Here is a 23,195-nt window from a genome sequence, read left to right as displayed (position 1 = left end):
GAGAGATCCTCTTTGCAAACAGAACTGCGCCCTGCTCCTGCCTCTCTCTGGAAACAGATGGAAGTGGGCTGCACACACAGTCACTTCTGTAGGAATGTGTACTCATGTGCTGTGTGGACAGTTTTAAATGAAATCCTAAAATTTAATAAATATTGCAACAGATTCTAACATGTAACCATTTAAAGCCTCACTATAAAGAAAATTCATGACATACTATAGTCCACACAAGAGAAATATCTAATCTCAAATACTACACTTAAAAATTTGCAATTTAGCAAATAAGGAACAAGAATTGTATCTGAAACTTTCTATCCAAAGCATTCTGAAGGTATTTGAAACATGTTTAAGAAAATGACATAACAACAAAACAAATGTTGTAAAATTTTATCTAAATGAAAAATATCAACCAATAGTCATAAAGAATTATTTATGAAAAAAGATTAACAAATATTAACAAAATTCTATCCTTACAAAAAAAAGTACTAGATGTGGTGGCACACACCAATAATCCTAGCACTCAGGAGGGAGGCAGAAGCAGGAGAATTGCCATAAGTTCCAGGGCAGTGGGGGCAACAGAAGACTATGCCTTGAAAAGGAAGAGCCCAAGGATTTCAGGTATTTGAAAGCTACAGTAAATTTGACTGAATAGGGAACTATCTACTGAGGTATCTCAGCAAAGCTGTCTGTAATACTATGACATTCATATGCAGTCTGCCACAGTAGTCAACCTGGAGAAAAGGCTGACAGTACACCCAGGCTGCGGCCTGACAGTAAGAAGCAAGTGAGGACTAGAGGCCTTCTCTGGATGAAAGAAAACTGCATTTTCCTCTTAACAGTACAGATATACCTTTTATTACTGAGAAATGATATGTCACTGCTTCTGTGCACAGAGTTTCAGGACGTTAGAGGACATATAGTCACACCTGCTCCTCCCCAAGATTTCAGTCTGTCCCCACTGGGTCGCTCCTCCCAGTAGTTAAAACCCACTGGTCACACAGATGGTCCTGGTTAAACTAAATGAGTCACACAACCAAACCAAAAGTCATCAACCTGGCAAAGGGTCTGGTAGGAGGGTGGGTTCTTACTAGGGATGGGAGGAAGGTAAGAGCAATCAAAATGTATCATATGTATGTATGAAATTATCAAGGAACAAGGTTTTTTAAAAATCACCTGTCTTCAAATAACCTTCGAGGTACATCAGTCTTCATGAATACTATACATGCACACACAGACACATGTATGGAAGAGGTTTGCATCATATGGATATGAAGACCAAAAGTCAACATGTCAACATGACAACACTGGATGTCATTTCTTCCTGTTTTTGTTGTTGTTTTTTTGTTTTTTCAAGACAGAGTTTCTGTATAGCACTGGCTGTCCTGAAACTCTCTCTGTATACCATGCTGGCCTCGAACTCAGAGATCCATGAGGGGTGGGATTAGAGGTGTGCGCCACCATGGTCCACCTTGTATTCTTTTTGAGACGGAGTCTTTCATTAGCCTCAAGCTCCTGAGATAGTCTGGACTGGCTGTCCAGTAAACCCTAAGGATCTGCCTGTCACTGCCTCCCTGGCACTGGGGCTACAAGTGCACAGAACCACACCTGGCTTTGTGTGGGCATCTGGGGTTGGAACTCTGGACCTTATGACTGCAGAAGAAGCAACTTACTCACAGTCATGCCCCTGTCCCTGTGATCAAGCTGAAGTCACTTAGAAATGATTCTACTTACTCGCCATCCACATCTGGTCTTTTACATACACAGTGAAACTTGCCACCAAAATCTATGTAGAGATCATCCTTCAGGATATGAAAGATCCGCCCAATGACCAGTTTGTCCTTGGCAGGCCCCAGCTGTGTCAGTGGAGAGTGTCTCAGCATGGAGGCAAAGGATTCCACAGTTTTTGGAGACTCCTAAATGTGAAAAGAAATGTTTATATTCATGAATCCATCAAAAAGATGAGAGTAAGTTTAACAAGAATTTAAAGTGGAAACTTCATAGATCCAGTTTGTTTGTACACTCACACTGTGCTGAATTAATTCAAGACTAAAGTGGAAGTTTGCTCCAAAAGCCAGGTATACTCTTTTGCTTCCTCTTCTTCCCTTTCCTTCTCACAGAAGTGTAGCACGATAGTCTCCCTATATATACATTTTACAATAAAGCTCGGTAATTTGGGAGGAGCTAATCTGAGAGGAGTGAGGAGAGGAAGAGGAGGAGCTAGGAGGAGGGAGGAGAGATGGAGCAGTCATGGAGAACTATACACGGGTCCAGAACAGTCCTGGGTAACAATTTATATCTTAAGGTTGAATATTGGGAAACAACTCCAATTGTGTGGGCATCTTGTTACTTGAGCATATCTAATTATATAAAGCCTTTGGATAATGATTCAGCTTTAGAGTCTCATGTCTACTGGGTACCGCGTGGATGGCGGGTACTGTCTGGGGTTCAGCTAAGCGTTGTGGAGACAGTGTGGTGGATTGGCAGAGCTGGCCGCCAGGTTGGCTTTTCGTGGGTGGCAGGGCCAGTGTTTCTGGCTGGCTGTTTCTAGCTGTGGCACTCGAGGCCACTGAACATGGGGGCAGAGCTAAGCATAGCCGCACAGCTTAGATAGTCAGCCGAACCTTAGCTTTTTTAAATATTACCCTCCACACAGAAGAGCCAGAGGAAAGGCAGAGGAGGGCAGGATAACACAATGCTCCCAAAACCACAGAGATGAGGGGATCGGGGATGTGGGTGATACTGCCAGAAGCTCGACTCTTGAAGCACACTGATCTCCCTCCCAGAACTGACCATCTGCAAAAGCAATGCATATCCAGAGTATCTCATTTAAAGTAAGTACGTGGCTATTCAGACAGAAAGGACAAGGGCTTTCATCACAGTCACCAATGTGAATACGAGTTCCTGTTATAGAATAACTTTAAACAGATTGGGTTTGTCTTCACAACCCCTCTTTGTTTTCTGACATAAAATTCCAAAGGGAAAATCGCCTGTTTTGTGCTGCACACTTTCTATACGTCTTTCTGAAGGTGTTTGCTTGACAGTTGAACATAGGATGTTACCAAAGTATTTTCTTATTCTTACAGTTGTTTTTCAGATACTTAATTTCTTTTTTAAAAAACGATTATTTATTTTATGTATATGAGTACACCATCGCTGTCTTTAGACAAACCAGAAAAAGGCATCAGATCTCATTACAGATAGTTGTGAGCCACCATGTGGTTGCTGGGAATTGAACTCGGGACCTCTGGAAGAGCAGTCAGTGCTCTTAGCCACTGAGCCATCTCTCTGATGTTCTTCAGAAATCTGTGACTACAAATGCGTTTTTTAGTCATTTTTAATTTGAATATGGCATGTATGTCTAGAAGTTGGTGTAAAAGAAGTACAAATTTTCTATTGTGAGAGCGAACCGCAGAGGAATATTAACAACTGATCTCACTAACTCTACCTCCTTACACCTTGAGTTATGGATGAGTTTTACATGTTACTCACGGATTATCAATTATTTAGTGGCATGTATCTTCAATTACACAACTACATTTGTAACGAAATTTTAATGTTACTATGAGCATTACAAACTCAGATGCTGGCCCTGTGAGGCTCCCTAGGAGAATGAGAGGCCAGACTGGTGGGACAAGCCACTACCCAGCCTTTTAAAAAATGCATACATGATGATGAAAACAAACAAACAAGCAAACAAATACACACTTCATTTTATAAATAAGGCAAGACATGCCTAAGTTGTTGAATTTGGCTCAGAGCTGACTGCTACTGAATCCCTCAGGTGTTGAAGTGGTGGTGGTGAGGGATGGAGGGCTGGGGGTGGGGAGGCCGCGTGGGGAGAGCCGATCTATTACAATAGGAAGCAGCACACCAGGAAAGACTTCTTAGTACAAAAGGTGAACGGAAACCAAAGCTTATCAGTCGATCTGACAGAGCAAGATGGCCAGGGGCATATGCCACCAGCTTGTAACTCCTCAGAGTATGATGTTAAAACTCCCTAGAAAATATCTTTAAAAGGCCTTGCATAAAGACAAGGGAAGACACAACTTAGAACAGTGGTCCTCAATCTTGCTAATGCTACAACCCTTTAATATACCGTTCCTCAACCATAAAATTATTTTCATTGCTACTTCATAACCACAATCCTCCTACCACTGTGAATCATAATATAAATATCTGTTTCTGGTGGCTCAGGCAACTGCTGTGAAAGGTTGACAGCGCGCGCGCGCGCACACACACACACACACACACACACACACACACACGAGGTCGTAACCTACAGGTTGAGAATCACTGTCCTAGAGACTCAACACTGCCCATCCCTGAACTTCACTCTAAAGACAAAGCAGAGTCCACCAAATAAGCCATGGGGAAGAAGTGTCATGGCAGCCATGATGTTCCTCTGTTTGCAGCCACTAAGCCACCCAGAGGCACTGAGTCATCATCAGAGCACCTGGAAAGAAATGTCAATATGAGGTGTCACGGTGCTTGAAGCCAGAAGAGTCGTCACCCACACTCCCCTACTCCCATCACTCTTCGTCTGTGCTGATGTCTACCAGACTTTTTCTTCTTGTAATTTTCTTTCCTCTGACTCATTAGCTCCATAGCCTAAGTAACACAAGATGACCCAGAACTTAAACATCTACTTAGGACCTATTTCTAACATACACAAATCTCCTTCACAACCATCAAGAGATTCCTGGGCTAACAGCAGTGTAGCAGCAAGTGGCACTTCTCCCTCAGGTTTAGAAAACAACGTATTTGACTGTTTAACAAGGATTCCTTTGGGCTGGCAAGATGGCTCAGTAGGTAAGGGCACATGCTGACAAGCTGAGACCTTAGTTCAATTTCTGAAACACATTTAGTAGGAGCGCCAGCAAGTTACCCTCTGCCCTGAACAGGCAAGCTGTGGCAGGAGTACTCACACACATGTACACACACACACACACACACACACCACACAAATAGGTGAAAACAAAATCAATTCCCTTGAAATTTTCAGTAAATCCGTTTTAAAATATTTATTCCACTGTACATTTCTCTAAAACCAAAAGAGTTAACGAAACATGACAACAAAGGTTTAGGGTGCAAAAAGATGCTGAGAGAATAGCTGTTCACACTTAAGGGTGAAGAATCTTGTACTTCAGGAGCAGTGGCTTAAACATCTATAAGAAGTTGGGAGTGGAAAGAGAACTTAATCAACAGAATGGTAACATTTGTGAATTGGTAAGAGAGTTTTGTCAGCAGCATGCAAGGTACACCAGAGGAAGGGAAGAAGTTTTATACATTTGAGTTTTATTACATAAACCTACATAAAATTTCAAAGAATGCTGGATGTCTAACAGCTTATGAAAACATTATATATATAGTCAACAAAATGTTGGACTGGGTATTAGGTCTATCTTGTACCTTACTGATACAAATTGGTATAGTTATACTCTAATTGTATTTTGAGAGAAAAGTTTTATTTTAACAGGAAGGGTGATATGTAGGAGGAGCTAAGGTGGGAGGAGTAAGGAGAGGAAGAGGAGGAGTAAGGAAAGGAGGAGAAGAGCTAGGAGATGAGACAGAGGAGGGAGGGGAGGGGAGGAGAGAGGAGAGGAGAGAGAAGAGGAGACAGGAGAGGAAAGAGAAAAGAAGAGGAGGAGAGGGGAGGAGAGGGGAGAAGAAGGAAGGGGAGGGGAGGGGAGGGGAGGGGAGGGGAGGGGAGGGGAGGAGAGAAGATGGAGGCAGATGTTCGAGTGTCTCTGCCAGTCAAAGATAGTTGATATATCTAGTTTGGGTATTGGGTTACACTTCTGATTGTATGGGCATCTTGTTATTGAGCATTACCAAACTTATAAAGCCTTTGATTAACATTTTTTTAAAAGGTTACTAATTAAAAAAAAAAAAGGATGAGGAGGGAGGGTGATGGAATACATGTGACAGGGAATCAGATGAGGAAGAAAAGGGGCAGAGGGAAACAAATCAGAACTCTAATGACACATGTATAAAGATGCTGTAATAAATAAAACCCAGTACTTTGTATGTTAACATAAAATACTAATAAAGAAAAAAAAGCAAGGAGGAGGAGGGGGATAGGATAGGGGGCTTCTGGGGGAGGGATGGGAAAAGGGGATGACATCTGAATGTGAATAAATAAAATATCCAATTTAAAAAAAAAGAAAACACTATATATTTCTATGCCTGTTAATAATCATGTTTAGTAATAATATACAGCTACAATCCCCCCTAATTATACCAAGTACTAAATGTAATAGCTTTAGGTTAGAACTACTTTTCTTCACATTATTTATAATAAAAACTCTAGAACACAATAAAATATGTCTCACTTTAATACTACATATATAGTATATATGTGTCTTAGGGTTTAATTGCTGTGAAGAGACACCATGACCAAGGCAACTCTTATAAAGGAAGATAGTTAATTAGGGCTGGCTTACAGTCTTACAGGTTTAGTCCATTATCATCATGGCAGGAAGCATGGAAACATCCAGACAGGAATGGTGCTGGAGAAGGAGCAAAGAGTTCTACATCTTGATTCAAAGGCAGCCAGGAGAAGACTCCATTCTGTAGAGAGCCAGAAGGAGAGTCTCTCTTCTGCATTGGGGAAAGCTTAAGCACTAGAAGCCATCAAAGCCTGCCTACACAGTGGCATATTTCTCCGATAAGGCCACACCTATTCTAGTAAGGTCACACCTCCTAATAGTGCCACTTTCCCTGGGTCAAGCATAGTTAACCCACCACATTCCCCTCCCTGGGCCCCATAGGCTTGTTCAAACACATGAGTCTGGGGAGGGGGGTGCATACCTAGGCATAGCATAATGCAAAATATATTTATCCCAGCTTCAAAAGTCCCCATAGTCTATAGCAGTCTCAACAATGTTAAAAGTCCAAAGTTTAAAGTCTCTTCTGAGATTCATGTAATCAATTAACTGTAATCCCCTATAAAATCAAAATCAAAATCAAAACACAGATCACATACTTCCAAGATCACAGGATATATATTATGATTCTAAAACACCATACTGAGGAAATACTGAACCAAAGAAAGACCAAAAGCCAGCTGGGCAAACGCCAAATTCTGCATCTCCATGGTTGATGCCCAACTCCTTTCAGCTTTGATGACTACAACACACTTCTTTCTTTTGGGCTAGTTCCACTCCTGAGAGCAGCTTTCCTCAGAAGGTGTCCCATAGCGTTGGCATCTCTAACATCTTGGAGTCTCTAAGGCCACTTCAGCTTCATAGCTTCTTGTTCCAATGTCTGGAATCTACACATGATCTTCTGGGCTCCTCCAAAGGGCTTGGGTCACTTCTCCAGCTCTGCCCTCTGTAGCACTTTAGGCTCTGGTTGACTCCACTCCACTGCCGCTGCTGTTGGTGGTGATCATCCTATGGTACTGGCATCTCCAATACACTAGGGTCTTCCCTGTAACTAGACTTCACCAATAGCTTCTCATAGGCTCTCTTCATGGTGCCAAGCCTCAACTTCTTTACACGACCCCATCAGTCCTGGGCCATCAACTACAAATGAGGCTGCACCTTCACCAACGGCCTTCCCTGGTCTCTTGCAGTGCCAAGCCTCAGAAGCTGTCCATGATCCTTTCATGTCATCAAAGCCAGTACCACTTGGGTGACTCTTACACATTACCAAGTCCAGCTGCAGCACAAGGTACAACCTTGGCTATTTCTGGAACATAGCTTCTTTGTGCTCTGAGAAAACACTTCACAGAAGATTTCACCCCAGTGATGCTGATCTTTTCTTAATCACCACTAATTTCTTAGCTCCAGCTAACCAGCATCCCCTTCTATTCTTGACTCTAAAGCCAGAGTCACATGGCCAAAGCTGCTGAGTTCTGCTGCTTGCTGGGGCTGGAACATGGTTCCCCTTGTTCTATTATACTATCACCAGATTTCTGTTTTCCAATTCTTTCACTACCTAAGCTTGGCTGTACTGGAGCTTGCTCTGTAGATAGGCCTTGATCTCAAAGATCTTCATGGCTCTGTCTCCTGAATGCTGGGATCAAAGGCATGTACTACCATACCTGGACCTAAGCTTTTCTCTACTTGGAACTTGCTCAGTACCAGGCTGGTCCTGAACTCAGACACTGAGAGTTCTATATCTTGATTCAACAGCAGCCAGGAGGAGAGTCTCTCTTCTGCACTGGGGGAAGCATGAGGACTAGAAGTCCTCAAAGCCCGTCTACATAGTGACACACTTCTCCAACAAGGCCACACTTCCTAATAGTGCAACTTCACATGGGCCAAGCATAAATTCAAACCATCACAATATACAACTACAATACCAGGTTTATGAGGACATTTAATATGTAGCTTTAAATCAAAGGTTACTAGTACTTAAAGAAACAAGAACATGTACTAGTTCAACTACTTTGCTTAGCAGATGAATATGAAGGCAGCAGAGTAGGACACACATAATTCCACCTCTAACAACAAAAATAAAAGGAAGCAACAATCACTTTTCATTAATATTTCTTAACATCAATGGACTCAATTACCCAATAAAAAGACATAGACTAACAGACTGGATATGTAAACAGGACCCAGCATTTTGCTGCATACAAGAAACACACCTCAGTGACAAAGACAGACACTACCTCAGAGTAAAAAGGCTGGAAAACAATTTTCCAAGCAACGGTCCCAAGAAACAAGCTGGAGTAGCCATTCTAATATCAGATAAAATTGACTTTCAACAAAAAGTTATAAAAAGAAAAAAGATAAGGAAAGATACTTCATACTCGTCAAAGGAAAAATCTACCAAGATGAACTCTCAATTCCGAACATCTATACTCCAAATGCAAGGGCACCTACATACATAAAAGAAACTTTACTAAAGCTCAAAGCACACATTGTATCTTACACAATAATATATAAATATGTGACTTTTTTTTTTTTTTTTGGTTTTTCAAGACAGGGTTTCTCTGTATAGCCTTGGCTGTCCTGTAACTCACTCTGCAGACCAGGCTGGCCTCGAACTCAGAAATCCGCCTGCCTCTGCCTCCCAAGTCCTGGGATTAAAGGCGTGTGCCACCACTGCCCGGCTTAAATATGTGGCTTATTACCTTTCTATGAAAGTGAAGAAAATACAAAAGGAAAAACAATATGTAATATCTCTTCTCATTTTCTTAGATTTAAAAAAACAGCTAATTATTAATGAATATTATCCAGCAATGTATGTCAAACTATACCATTAGCAATAGAGTTTATTTTAGACTATGAAGAACATGTCAAGACTTCAGTCAGTCTTTGTGACAACAGATGCTCCACTGTTGTTGGGATTGTAAACTGGTTCAACCACTAAGGAAATCAGTCTGGCGGTTCCTCAGGAAATTGGACATTGTACTATCTGAGGATCCAGCTATACCACTCCTGGGTATATCCCCAAAATATTCTTCAACATATAACAAGGACACATGCTCCACTATGTTCATAGCAGCCTTATTTATAATGGCCAGAAGCTGGAAAAAACCAAGATGCCCTTCAACAGAGGAATGGATACAGACAATGTGACACATTTACACAATGGAGTATTACTCAGTTATTAAAAACAATGAATTCATGAAATTCTTAGGCAAATGGATGGAACTAGAAAATATTATCCTGAGTGAGGTAACCCAATCACAAAAGAACACACATGGTATATACTCACTGATAAGTGGATTTTAGCCCAAAAGCTCAAAATACTCAAGATACACAGACCTCATGAAGCTCAAGAAGAAGGAAGACCAAAGTGTGGGTACTTCTTCTTTCTTAGAAAGGGAAACAAAATACTCTCAGAAGCAAATACAGAGACAAAGTGTGGAGCAGAAACTGAAAGAAAGGCTATCCAAAGAGTGCCCCACCTAGGGATCCATCCCATATACAGTTACAAAACCCAGACACTATTGCTGATGCCAAGAAGTGCATGCTGAGAGGAGCCTGATATAGCTGTCTCCTGAGAGGCTCTACCAGAGCCTGACAAATACAGAGGTGGATGCTCACAGCCAACCATTGGACTGAGCACAGGGTCCCCAACGGAGGAGTTAAAGAAAGGACTGAAGGAACTAAAGGGGTTTGCAACCCAATAGGAAGAACAACAATATCAACCAACCAGAACCCCCAGAGCTCCCAGGAACTAAACCACCAACCAAGGAGTACACATGGAGGGACCATGGCTCCAACCACATATGTAGCAAAGGATGCCCTTGTCAGGCATCAATGGGAGGAGAGGCCATTGGTCCTGTGAAGGCTCGATGCCCCAGTGTAGGGGAATGCCAGGGCAGGGAGGTGGGTGAACATCCTTATAGAAGCAGGGGGAGGGGGGGCTGGGATAGGGAGATTCTAGGGGGAAAACCAGGAAAGGCGATAACATTTGAAATGTAAATAAAAAATATCCAATAAAATAAAATTTAAAAAATTTTAAAAAGTGCTTGGTGCTCCTCCAGATGAGTTTAGTTCTCAGAATCCATGTCAGGACTGTCACAATCACCTGTAACTCCAGCTCGACTATGAATCTAATGCCCTCTTCTGGCTTCCACAGGCACCCATAGACACTTTTACACAGACAAACATATAAGTAAAAATAAAAAAAATTAAACAAAAAGAAAGACACTAAGTACTAATATAGTAGCCCCTACACTAATGGGGGATCCATTTCAAGAATCTCCAACAGACATTTAATACTGCAGATAGCACCAAATTCTAACTATATTATACTTTTTAAAATTATTTAAATATAATTTAATTGAATTCTTTAATTTTTTATTTGATTATTAATAAATTAATTTAATTTTAAAAACAGACACACAAATAAGTTAACAATAATAATTAACAAAATACAGCATCCATAACAATCAATATAGCTGTTATTGGAATTACCCTTCTTCTCATTGACCACAAACTCCACAAACCACAGAAAGTAAAACCATACATTGAAAGGAACAGTTATATTAAAAACAAAAAAAAAGAACATCACTATAAATTCCAACGATGTGAGTGGATAATAAATGAATACCACAAAGAACTCCGTGCCAACAAACTTGATAACCAGGATGAAACAGACCAATTCCATCAACTCTTACACAAGAAGAAACAAACAATTTAAAGGCCAGAATCTACTAAACAAACCCAGCCAATAGTTAAGATCCTTCCATTTTGCACTGGCAAATTCCTCCAAGCTTTTAAGAAAGAAATTGTTTTTTAAATTTTTTATTGGATATTTTATTTCAGATGTTATCCCCTTTTCCCATATCCCCCCTACCCAGAAACCCCCTATCCCATCCCCCCTCCATCTGCTTCTATGAGGATGTGCCCCCATCCATCCACCTCCCCACTCTCGAATTCCCCCATACTGGGGCATCCAGCCTTCACTGGACCAAGGACTTCCTCTCCCACCTATGCCCAACAAGGCCCCCCTCCCCTACATATACAGCTGAAGCCATGGGTCCCTCTCTATGTGCTCCCAGGCTGGTGGTTTAGACCCAGGGAGCTCTGGTTGGTTGGTATTGTTGCTCTCCTCATGGGGCTGCAAAACCCTTCAGCTCCTACAGTCTTCACTCTAACTCCTCCATTGGGAACCACGATCAGTTCAATGGTTAGCTGTGAGCATCCACCTCTGTATATTTCAGGCTCTGGCAGACCTCTAAGGACACAGCTATATCAGGCTCCTGTCAGCATGCACTTCCTGACTTCCACATCAGCATCTACCTTTGGTGACTGCACAAGGGGTGGATACCCTGGTGGAATGGTCTCTAGACAGCCCCTCCTTCAATTTCTGTCCCACACTTTGTCTCCATATTTGCTCCCATGAGTATTTTGTTACTCCTTCTAAGAAGGACCGAAGCACCCACACTTTGATCTTCCTTCTTCATGAGCTTCGTGTGGTCTGTGAGTTGTATCTTGGGTATTCCAAGTTTTTGGACTAATATCCACATATCAGTGAGTGCATACCATGTGTGTTCTTTTGTGATTGGGTTACCTCACTCAGGATAATATTTTCTAGTTCCATCCATGTGCCTAAGAATTTCATGAATTCATTGTTTTTAATAGCTGAGTAATACTCCATTGTGTAAATGTATCACATTTTCTGTATCCACTCCTCTGTTGAAGGACATCTGAGTTCTTAAATTATTCAAACTTTCAACAGTTTAACTCAGAAGGAAAAGAGGAAAGGAATACTTCCCACTATGAGGCCATCCACCCAAGAACACGACAATGAACAGAACTACAGGCCAGATCATAAGTGAATACAGACTCTAACATCTATAGCAGTATAACAACAAACTAAATCCACCAATATATAAAATGAATTACTCCCCACAACCAAGTGTGATGTGACAGGGTCAGTTAATGTAACCCATGAAATCAACAGAAGGAAAATCACACAGTCATGTTAACAGCTGTTAAAAAAAAAAAGCCTATGACAAAATCCAATACACAGCCGTAAACACTCTCACAAAGCCAGGAATAGAGGGAAGCTTTTCAACTTGATAACAAAGCTCTTCAAGGAACCCCTTTGGCTATCGTAATCAATGATGAAACATGACGCTTTCTCCCACTAAGCTGAGAGAGGCTTTCAGCATCACACTATATACAATACGCCCTCCCTAAAGCAGTAGGGCAAGAAGAGAAAGAGAAAAAAACCTAAAAAGGAGTTTTGCTACAGTTTACTACAAAGGAAGTAGTAAAACCGTCCTTGCAGGTGACATGAGGCATGATCATCTATGCACATCTTAAAATTGGACAGCCAAGGAACAGGAGCTCGGCTAGTAGTCGGCTTGCCTAGCATGCACCAGGCATCCTCTGCACCACGTAAAACTGGGAGTACTAACACAGGCTTGTAATCCCAGAGCTCAGGAGGTGACTCAAGAGGATCAGAAGTTCAAGGCCACCCTTGCCCACCTGAAGGTAAAAGCTAGCTGTAATTGGTATTTTAATGTAATCTAACAATAAAACCTTGGGGAAAAAAAGTCAGCCTATGCTACATGAGATCCTGAAAAAAATAAAAATAAGCAATCAATAACCAGCCCTGCTCCCCTTGGAAGTGGTAGGTGATGACAGCAGGTTTGCAGGACATCAGGGTCTGTCAGAGTAGCCATCATGCTTGATGGGCAAGTATAATTACAAAACCTAGGTGCACATTCTCTCCCCTCACTCCCCCGTGTCTTCCGTCCCCTCTTTCTCTGGCCCCTTTGCCCGCCTACTTCCTCTGTTTCTCCAACTCGACAGATTTGTCTAACTAGAAGTTAGGTCATACAGTTCTAAGTACATGGAATTTTACTTCCAGCCATCCTACAATGCAAAACACTTTCCCAAGCAAGACCGAATGTTTTGCTATACGACCCTATGTAACTCAGTCTGTACTATAGAATTTCTCTAATAACACACACCACATTTAAAATTCCTATATTTTTCTTTCTTGCTCTATTCCAAGATGAAAGAGTTATCTGTCTTGCTCATTACTAAAAAAGTTGCATAAATATATACTCATAGCTCATAAAAGACAAAGAAAGTGGTGTAGTTACTGATTATCCTTTAGTCTTTTAGAAATCAGTGTCTATTCCACGTATGACACCACCCCTCTCAACACTACTCAAATTCCAATCTTTGACACACTAGTCAAAAAAATCTTTCCAGAGAAGATTCTCTTTATAGAGAGCAACAGTACTGAGAGTAGTGACTACTGAGTGACCAACCCTAACCTGGACATTTACCAGTACCCCTCAAAGGCTCAGGGAACAGACAAAGACGGAAGGAAAAAGAACCTAGGAGCTGGAGGACAGGGAAGAGTGCTCTGCAATGCTGTCTTCTAGGCAAGAATGACAGTTACGGACTGTGTGAGACTCACAGGATTCTAGGGACCGAGCTCAGACACCAGGCTTGCGAGGCAAGTGTGTCTACTGAGCCACCCTTTCCAGGTCCACACGGTAGATACAAAGTTAATTCATAAGCCACATCTTAAATGCCCAATGGCTCTATGTGGACAGTTTGTGACAGGACATTCCTACCATCCCACAAAGGGCTGGGCAGATGGCTCAGTTTGCATACTTCGTGCTGTGAAAGTGTGAAGAGCTAGGTTCAGATCCCCAGTGCCCTTGTGACACTGAAGCACTGTGCTGGCACACTTGTCCTCACAGTGGGAACCGTGGACCTAGGAGAATCCCTGGGGCTTGCTGGCTAGAAGTCTAGCTGAATCCAGTGAATCCTGGCTCAGTGAGATTGTCCCAGGAAGTAAGGTAGAGAGCCACAGAGGAAGACAACCAATGTTAGCCTCCAGCAGGCACACGCATGCACACACGTCTGCACATGTACTCACATCTACAAACACACAAGTGTCCATATCACATGCACGGATACAAAAGGGTAGCTTATACTAAGGATTGCTTATATTAAGAAATCTGAGCAAACTTCCAAGGACAAGAGAGAAAGTCATAATGAAAGGAGACCAGCACTGCTCCAGGTCCAGTATATTAAGACAAGCTTGCTACATGGAGATTGTAAATATAGTATGTTGGCCCAAGAGACTAAAGTGACTTTTAATACCTGCTTGACTGGCTAAATAAAACCTATACTAAATGAAACTAGACTACACTAAATAAGACTGAAACACCCTCCTTAGTCTAGCAAAAAAATCCAAAAGGCCTGGAGAGAACAGAGTATTGGTACAGGGATAATCGTCTATGCACCGTGTGGAGAAAAGAGTGTTGGTACAGGGGTAACCTCTTATGCACTATGTGGAAGCATCACCTGTCAGTAAAAAGCTGATGGCCAATAAGCTGAGACAGGATTAGATGGTGAGACATCTGGCAGAGAGAGAGAGAGAGAGAGGAACTCTGGGAAATAGTAAAGCACAGGAAGAGTCACCACCCAGACCCAGAGGAAGTCTGACATATAAAACTGAGGAGAGATAACTAGCCATGTGGCACAGAATAGTATAAACAGGTTAATATAGGTTACAAGCTAGTGAGAGCAGGCCTAGCTTATGGCCTAGGCATTTAATTAATAAACAATAAGCCTCCAAGTTGTTATTCGGAAACAGGGGCACAGTGGAAAAGTCATGGTTCCATGTTGGAGTGATTACCTATTTAAAAGCTGTTCACCTGCCTTTCAGTATCCCCTCACCAAGACTGGGAGGCACTAGCAGTCCTGAAAGAACATGCAGTGTGGTGGCTCTCTCTTCTCAGGAGGCAATACTAACAATGGGAACTGATGTCAAAAAGGGCTCCCTGAATTCAATGAAGATGACAGGGTTCTGATGGGACCAAAGACTGGGTCAGCAGTCTCAGAGCTCAGTGGCTATCAAAACAGGCTCTCTGGTTGGTTGTTTATACTGTTCCTGGACATAAAATGAACAAGAAACCTCTCTGTGTTAATGAGAAGTCTTGGCTTGAATCACCAGTGAGTATCATGACTCAGCCTCCAAACTTGAACCAATTTCCAGACTTTCCCATCTTAGTGTGGAATAGTATATGTATGTGTATACACACACGTGCACGCACATGCACACACGCTATGAAAGTAGAAGGAAGAGGACCTGAACAGCAGGGAGGGTCTAAGAGACAGAGACAGAGGTGTTAGAACAAACAGGAGCAAAGATTTGTATGGAAATGTCATGGTGAAAGCACTACTGTGCATCCTGACTGTATTATCAAGTCTCTTATTCAGCTTTCCTAAAGGAGCTATGGGTAATGATCAGGGTGACTGCCCGTCAAGTAAGAGAAAAGAGACAAATTGCACCAGTCAGAACAGAGGTTGTTGTTGGAGAAGACGACGCGGTGGTGACGATGATGATGACAACAAGGACGACAACGACGAGCTCAGTGGTGTTTCCGCTCAGTTCTCTGCCATCTACCTACTCTGGCTATCTTCTCATTTCAGAATGTAGAGCTGAAGAGATACACTTGGTAACTGGCAAAATCTCCACACTGGTTCTGATTTGTGGACATGGGACTATGATGATATAGAAAAGTAGAAGACACTAAAACAGTGTTTCTCAACTTGTAGGTCATGACCCCCTTGGCAAATCTCTGTCTCTAAAAGTATTTATGTTGCGATTCATAGCAAATTTACAGTTATGAAGTAACAACAAAAATAATGTTATGGTCGGGGATCACTATAACATTCGGACCTGTATTAAAGGGTCACAGCAACAGGAGGACTGAGAACCGCTGCACTAGAATGTCCCTACTAGCCAAGTAAACGAAGGCAGCCCTGTATTCCCTGGAAGGATTGTAGCCACTGCTGCCACCTCAGAGGACTCAGTAGATCCATGGATAGAGGACCCTACCCCATTCTCATTCAGATTGTCTACATGGTCCTGCAGAAAACAGATGAGTCTTAGAGTATGACAATTTATAATCAGAAACTTAGTGGTAAATCCAACTGTAGCTACTGTTCTAGATGTAATTTCAAGGCTAGAGCAAAGCAAGAATCCTGGAGCATGTGGAATGCCACTATTGATCTGACAAGAGCTTTCTTTTAACAAACCTCATAGAAAGGCCACACACCTCTTAGGTCTATCAGCTCTTCAAGTCTATGCTATAACCTACAGCTCAGGAATTTTCTGTCAGCCCTCCACTGGAAGCCTGAGGTAAGCAGTAACGCTAGACTTTGGACACACGATAAGAAAGTCATATGCCAGAGAGGGAAGATTCTAGAAGTCTCGGACATATAAGAGTCCCCTTCCTAGTAGAAGTGCAATGCCTAGTGGTTCTCACTGATGTCTAGAGACAACAAATGCATCTTTTTTTTTATCTGTATGTCTATTTTTTTAACAAGTTACCCTCAAACATGCCAGTGTTTAGTGGACCCAGAATGAACAAGAGAAGGTGTGACAACAGATCCAGGTGTTGACACAAGCTGTCTCACTCCTTGGGCTGCATGACCTGACAGAATTGTACCCGGAAGTGCACTGCAGCAGATGTAAAGAATGGAGACTTGACAACCTGCTATAAGAGACACAGAGTGTAGAACCAACGGGAAACAGAAGGACAGAGGGGAATATCAGTAGGCAGAACTCTGAGCAGCGTGCTCGGGTGGAATTTTGCTTGGAAAAAGAGACGGTTTACAGTGATTATGTAAAATCAGCAGGAAGTTTTGCTGCATGGTCAGGAACTCAGAAGGAACATGACTGGAAAGCAGACAAGGCACAGGAGAGCTATAAACAGGCCCCTCTGACTAGAAAGAGCCAGAATTAAATCCGTTGGTGTTAGTCCTCACGCTCTGTTCTTTTCGTTATCCATTCATCTGCTGATACCCACCAAGCTGGTCCTAAGTTCTGGCTCTGATGAAGTCTGTGCCGCAGTGAACATGGGTAAGTAGGCAAGTGTCTCTAGTAAGATGCAGAGCCCTTTGAGCATATGTCCAAGAGTTGTCCAGCTGGATCTTACGGTAGACCAACACACAGGTAAGTTTTCAGCTTTTTGAGGAACCTCCAAACTAATTCCCATAATGCCTGTGCCAGCATTCCCTTTTCTCTACCTTCACCAGTATCTGCTGCCATCCATCATTGTTGATGTTATAATGTTGGCCATTACGAAGTGCCTGTCTTACAGATTTTAGGACCAAAGCTTGATCTTCAGAAGTAAGAGGGGGAAAGCTAGGTATGGCAGTGTTTTTAAATAGAAAGCACTGGCAGAGTCACACACACACACACACACACACACATATATATATATATATACACACACACATATACATATATATCTCAATTTCTAGAAAGAAAGTGCCCTTATTGAGCTTAGTTTCAGAATCTAAACCTCCAAATAGCAGGGAGTTGACTTAAGTGAGGATCTTCTCCAGCCATGTCTTCTGATGCACACGGCTTCATGGTAGGAGCATAGAGGTGGAGGGAGGAACTAAACATCGAGGCAGAGAGTGATTCAGGATGCACTGCCTTTCCAACCATGCGCTCTCACAGAATCCAAGCAGAGTCTCACAACAATGACAAGTGTTACTTCTGCGGACAGCATATCCAGTAACAACACCGTCCTGGCACTAGGCTCCATGTCTTACAGGACCACTACCTCTCACACCGCCAAACTAGGGACCACACTTCTAACACATGAAATTTTGGGGGACAAAATAAATGCAATTTATGTAAAGTCACCTGGGAATGACCTCAAAGAAGAAAGTCCTCTTTCACCCCTCTCAAATGAATTCAAAACCCTTGTGGCCGTGGTCTCCAGGATGTACTTCCATCTAAGCACTGAGAGATATGTTAACATGTCCCAGACCACTGGTCACCTATAAGATTTATCGAGGCAGCAGGTGCCCATATACTATTTGTTTGTTTATTTGAGATAGGGTCTCAGGTAGCCCAAGCTAGCCTTAAACTCACTTTCTAGCCAAGGATGGCTCTGAATTCCTGATTTTCCTCCTAAGTAGTGTTGGAATTATAGGTATATTATCACCACACACACACACACACCACGCCACATATTTGTGTGTATGTGAAATGTGTGTGACGTATGCATGTGTATACAGATGCACAAATCCACATTGCACACTTCTAGATGTCAGAGGAGGAAGATGAATAAGTTGTCTTTCTCTCTTACTCTTCCATTATGTTTCCTTAAGAAAAAGTCTGTTGCTAAACCTAGAACTCACGGTCCTTCAGCTAGACTGACCAGCAAGCTCCAGTGATCGTCCCAGCTTCGCCCACCTCAGCACTAGGATACAAGCACGCAGGGCTATGCTCTGCCTTTTATGTGGGATCTGAACTCAGATCCTCATGCTTGCACAACCAGAGTTCTTACCCTGTGCACTAGCTCCCCAGCCCTAAGCCCCTATACTGTAGTGGGAAGGAGGTTATGTAGGAATTTAGGAATACTGACTTCTATGTATCTGTGGAGACATGGTGACAGTCGCTGCTAAATGATGAAGCCATCAACCAAGCGCAGAGAGCACTATTAAGTTACCAATACAGTACCTATGTCTGCCACCTGCTGGAAGGCTGACATGAGGCACCTATTCTGTACAGAAAAAATCAAAAAAGACATTAACAGTATACAGCTGGGAATGACACTCTGAATGTGCACTTACTAAGCAGTATTCTGTGGTAAAAATATACCATGGTAAACCTTTAATCATTAACCAGTTTAAAAAAATAAACATATACGTTGTTTCCAATATTAAAAATTCCCAGTACCCACAATCATCTGTAACCCCAGGGGAACTCAACTGTATCTACTTGAGTAGTCAGAGTCCAGGTAGTTGGTTGAGCTGCAGACTCCTCAAAACAACTGACAACACACTAGTGACTCACTGCCCACACCACCAGCAGTGACTCACTGCCCACACCACCAGCAGTGAGCTCAGCAGTCTCCAAAAGGAAGGCAAGACCCAAACTCAATCAGTCCCCAAAGCCTACAAATCAGGCTCTGCTCAAATCTGGCTAGTTTCTTTTATTCCCTGTTACTTAATGCTAATTTTTTAAAAAGTTAAAGGCTATAATCACATTCTGAAACTAATATGAACAAAAAATGAAATTTTAATGTAACATTTAGAAGAAAAAAGACATTAAAAGAAGATAGAAAGATTTCTGAGCAAAATATAAGTATTAATAAAGACCTACAATTAGAGAAACTAAGCCCGAGCTGAAAGTCAGAAATGGATTGAAATGGGTCAGGTCATATGATCACCCTTCAAATACAGCATATGCTAGCTATCTTTCCTTTCTGAAAATGGACCGCTTTTAAGCATATTTTAAGTGTTGATAAAAGCCTACTCCCTTGAGAAGTCTATCTCCTTCAATGTACTATTTCATTGTCTTTTGACAATTTTCTCTAATGTAGAAATGAATGTTTTGGAAAAATTTTATTACTAACTCTTAGTAACTCTTTCAGAACCCTACAATGTAAAGAAAAGGGGCTGGCATAAAATCAGAACTATTTTTCAACATTCCTTTACAAACTTAATGATTTTTAAAGTATCAATGACTTGTCATGTGTTCAATAGAAAACTATGAAGAGAAAAAAGCTGGAAGGGTAAGAATGAAGCTCAGCATTTTGTTATTATAGCTATTTAGTAGACTTAAAACATATAAAATAGGATCATTTCTTCCTTCATATTGAAACAGATCCTGTGGTATTCTGAAAAACTCAATGACCAATTTGAATGTTTTATCAAGGACTGCAAAGATTGTTCAGTGCTTAAGAGCATTTGCTGTTCCTGTAGAGAACCCAGGCTCCATTTCCAGCAGCCACACCATCCACACACAAACATGCAAGACACGTGTGTACATTAGACAAACTAAGTTCGGAAAGTCACTGGTTGTTTTGTTTGGTTCGGTTGGTTAGTTGGTTTGGTTGGTTGATATGGTTTGGTTGTTGGTTTAGTTGGTTGACGTAGTTCAGTTGGTTGGTTTGGTTGGTTGATGTGGTTTGGTTGGTTGATGTGGTTTTTTGAGACTTGGTCTCTCTACAGAGTCCTGGCTATGGAACTCACTATTTCGACCACACTGGCCTTGAACCCACAGAGAGTGCTGGGATTAAAGGCATGTGCCACCACACCTGGTTAAGTATTTTTAAATTTAGGAAAGAAAGAAAGAAAGAAAGAAAGAAAGAAAGAAAGAAAGAAGGGAGGGAGGGGGGTCGTGCGGCCGGGAGGCAGGGAGAATTTCAAAAAGAAAGTAAAAATACTTAAAATTTGCATGAAGGGTGGTCTACTATGCAAGCCACCTTCCAAATGTTCAGGTCACCCTCTACTGTAAGGAAGCAGTAGTACTAGCCACAGAACACAGAAAAAAATCCATTCTTTGCTCAACACTGCCATCTGTGGGCAGTTAACATGGGTTATAAATTTAACCATTCCAATTCTATAAAGTCATATTGCCTAAGTTATAGAAAGGAATGTAGGAAAACTTCCCGCAAGTACTAAAATGAAAACTAGCAAGATATTTTGAGCTTCCTAGCTACTCTAACATCATTTTGTCAATTATTATTATGGACAGGCACATTTAACTAATAGCCCAATCTATCCTTATGTGTGTGAATGGTTCCCTGTGTGACTGTGTACCACCTATCCTCTGTACATCCACTCCCCATTGTCAAGCTGACTAGGCAATGGAATCATGGAGGAGACACATCTGTCTGAGAGGGTTTCCAGAGAGACTCAAAGGAGAAAGCCCACCCTGAGTGTGGGTGGCATTACCTCACAGGTCCATTCAGAAGAAGAGAAAATGAGGAGAGCTGAGAATGTCGCTCATCTCCCTCTGCTTTCTGGCTCCAGGCACATGTACCCAGCTGCTTCTGGTTCCTGACGCCCAGATGGGCTTTCTCTGTTAATTGGGCCATGCCCTCAAACCACGGATGGAAAGAAATTCTTTCTCTCTTAAGCTGCTTGTTGTTAGGTACTTGGTCACAGCAAAGAGGAAAGGAAGTGAATAAGACAGCAAATATTTACCAGGTACCCGCCATGGACCACACAATGTGCACCAGGTACCCACCATGGACCACACAATGTGCTCAATACTGAGAACGAACCAGAACAAGAGAGAAAAAGACCTTTGCCCTCCTAACAGCTCATTATATTGGGGAGAAAGCCATGAAAACCTTTATCCTAAAGTGTACTACTGTGACACAAACTATCATATTAGAAATTACCAGTGCCTGTAAATTAGGGGTAGACATGTGCATGGTATCTTTGTTGTTTGGGGTTTTCTATTTCTCCACTGAAAAACTTGATTTTATTGTCTCACTGACTTTTACACTTCAGCCTGTAGTCATAGCATAAGCATACATATTGGGGGCAGGGGGGCATGCCACAAGGGATGTGAGGAGGTGAGGAGGTCAGAGAACAGTCTGCAGGAATCAATTCTCTCCAGGTCAGCAGGCTTAGCAAAAAGTGCTCTCCCACACCCAAGTGACGCTTTAAAATACCATTTACATGATTTCATTATAACACAAACCCAGACGAGTCATGATGACACATGAGAGGAGAGTCACAAATGTGAGGCCAACCTCACTTGATATTAGGGACCTTGTCTCAGAAAAATAATGAACCAGCTGTTGCTGGATCTATGTTAGAGCATGAGTCCGGCATACACGAGGCTGTGGGTTTAACCCATGGCACTAGAAGATCCCCAGGGGAATGGTTAGTGCAGCTTTAGGGTACTTACAATGAAACTGAGATGGCAATATCCCATATGGATCTTCCTCCACCTCTACAGTGTCTATAATCCACAACCTCAACTGGAGCGTGTACTGGATACATAATAAAACCCTATGGTTAGAAAAGCTTCTCGCTAATAAAGCACTGATATTCCATGTAATGAAGAAAGGATTGTAAAAGCATCACTGAAAAGCCCAGCATTAGAATAATTCAACTGCTGTGCCTGTCTAGATGCTGCAAAGCTGAGACTGTAAAACGGAGACTACAACCCAGCCTCCTTACACACTCCTCCCCAAGGCATTTAGTCCAACTAAAACAAGATTCCCAAGAACTATGAACAAGGAATTGGTGAACTACATTTCACAACCTTGCCTCTGCCTTAGAAAACACAACACCCTGATCAGAACAGTATTCAGAAGGAAAGGGAATCACGGTCACTTTTTTTCATATCTAAGATCTTTCTTTCATTAAACTGATCACTACTGACTATGTGAAACCCACAGATATGATTAAGATTTCCAATAAGCTGCCCTTAAAATAGGGAGATTATTCAGGTTTACCTGGGTTATCCTAACTAATTCCAACAGAACTCAAAATAAAAAGAGGGGAGGCCACCATGAGGTAGTGAGTATGAGGACTCAGTTATCGCTGTCAGCTTCCAAGATGGCAGAAGTGGCTCCTGAGTCACAGAGCACTGTGTCCCCACAACAGGCAACACAGGAAGAAAGCCACTCTTCAAAACATAAAGAACAGAAACTTTTCAATATCTCATTGTTTAGGGCAGTGAGACTCCCTTAAGAATTCCTACTGTGCAAACCTGTACAGCCAATATGAAAATCATATTGTAGCAGTTTCTCAGGAGATGGGAACCAATCTATCTAAAGATCCAGTTATACCACTCTTATGCATATACATTATACAAGGACACTTGTTCAACCATGTTCATGGCTGCTCTATTCATAATAGCCAGAAATTGGAAGCAACCTAGACGTCCCTCAACAGAAGAATGAATAAAGAAAATGTGGTACATTTACACAATAGAGTACTACTCAGCTGTTAAAAAAAAAATGCAAGTAAATGGATGGA

The 23,195-nt window shown here is 41.9% G+C and overlaps 1 protein-coding gene across 1 annotated transcript in view; it reads right to left on the bottom strand.

Annotated features, from left to right (window-relative positions):
* Mrps28 (mitochondrial ribosomal protein S28) overlaps nucleotides 1–23,195 on the bottom strand; it is a 103,096-nt gene that overhangs the window by 77,348 nt on the left and 2,553 nt on the right. Inside the window, exon 2 of the mRNA XM_028765430.1 lies at nucleotides 1,729–1,910. Within this exon, the coding sequence (XP_028621263.1) occupies nucleotides 1,729–1,910 (182 nt within the window). The remainder of the gene's footprint in view (nucleotides 1–1,728; nucleotides 1,911–23,195) is intronic.

Source organism: Grammomys surdaster, unplaced genomic scaffold (genome assembly GCF_004785775.1).
Source record: "Grammomys surdaster isolate TR1022 unplaced genomic scaffold, NIH_TR_1.0 63, whole genome shotgun sequence".
NCBI classification, from domain to species: Eukaryota; Metazoa; Chordata; class Mammalia; order Rodentia; family Muridae; genus Grammomys; species Grammomys surdaster.
The sequence above is the reverse complement of the archived record's forward strand: the minus strand, read 5'-3'. Positions and strand labels throughout refer to the sequence as shown.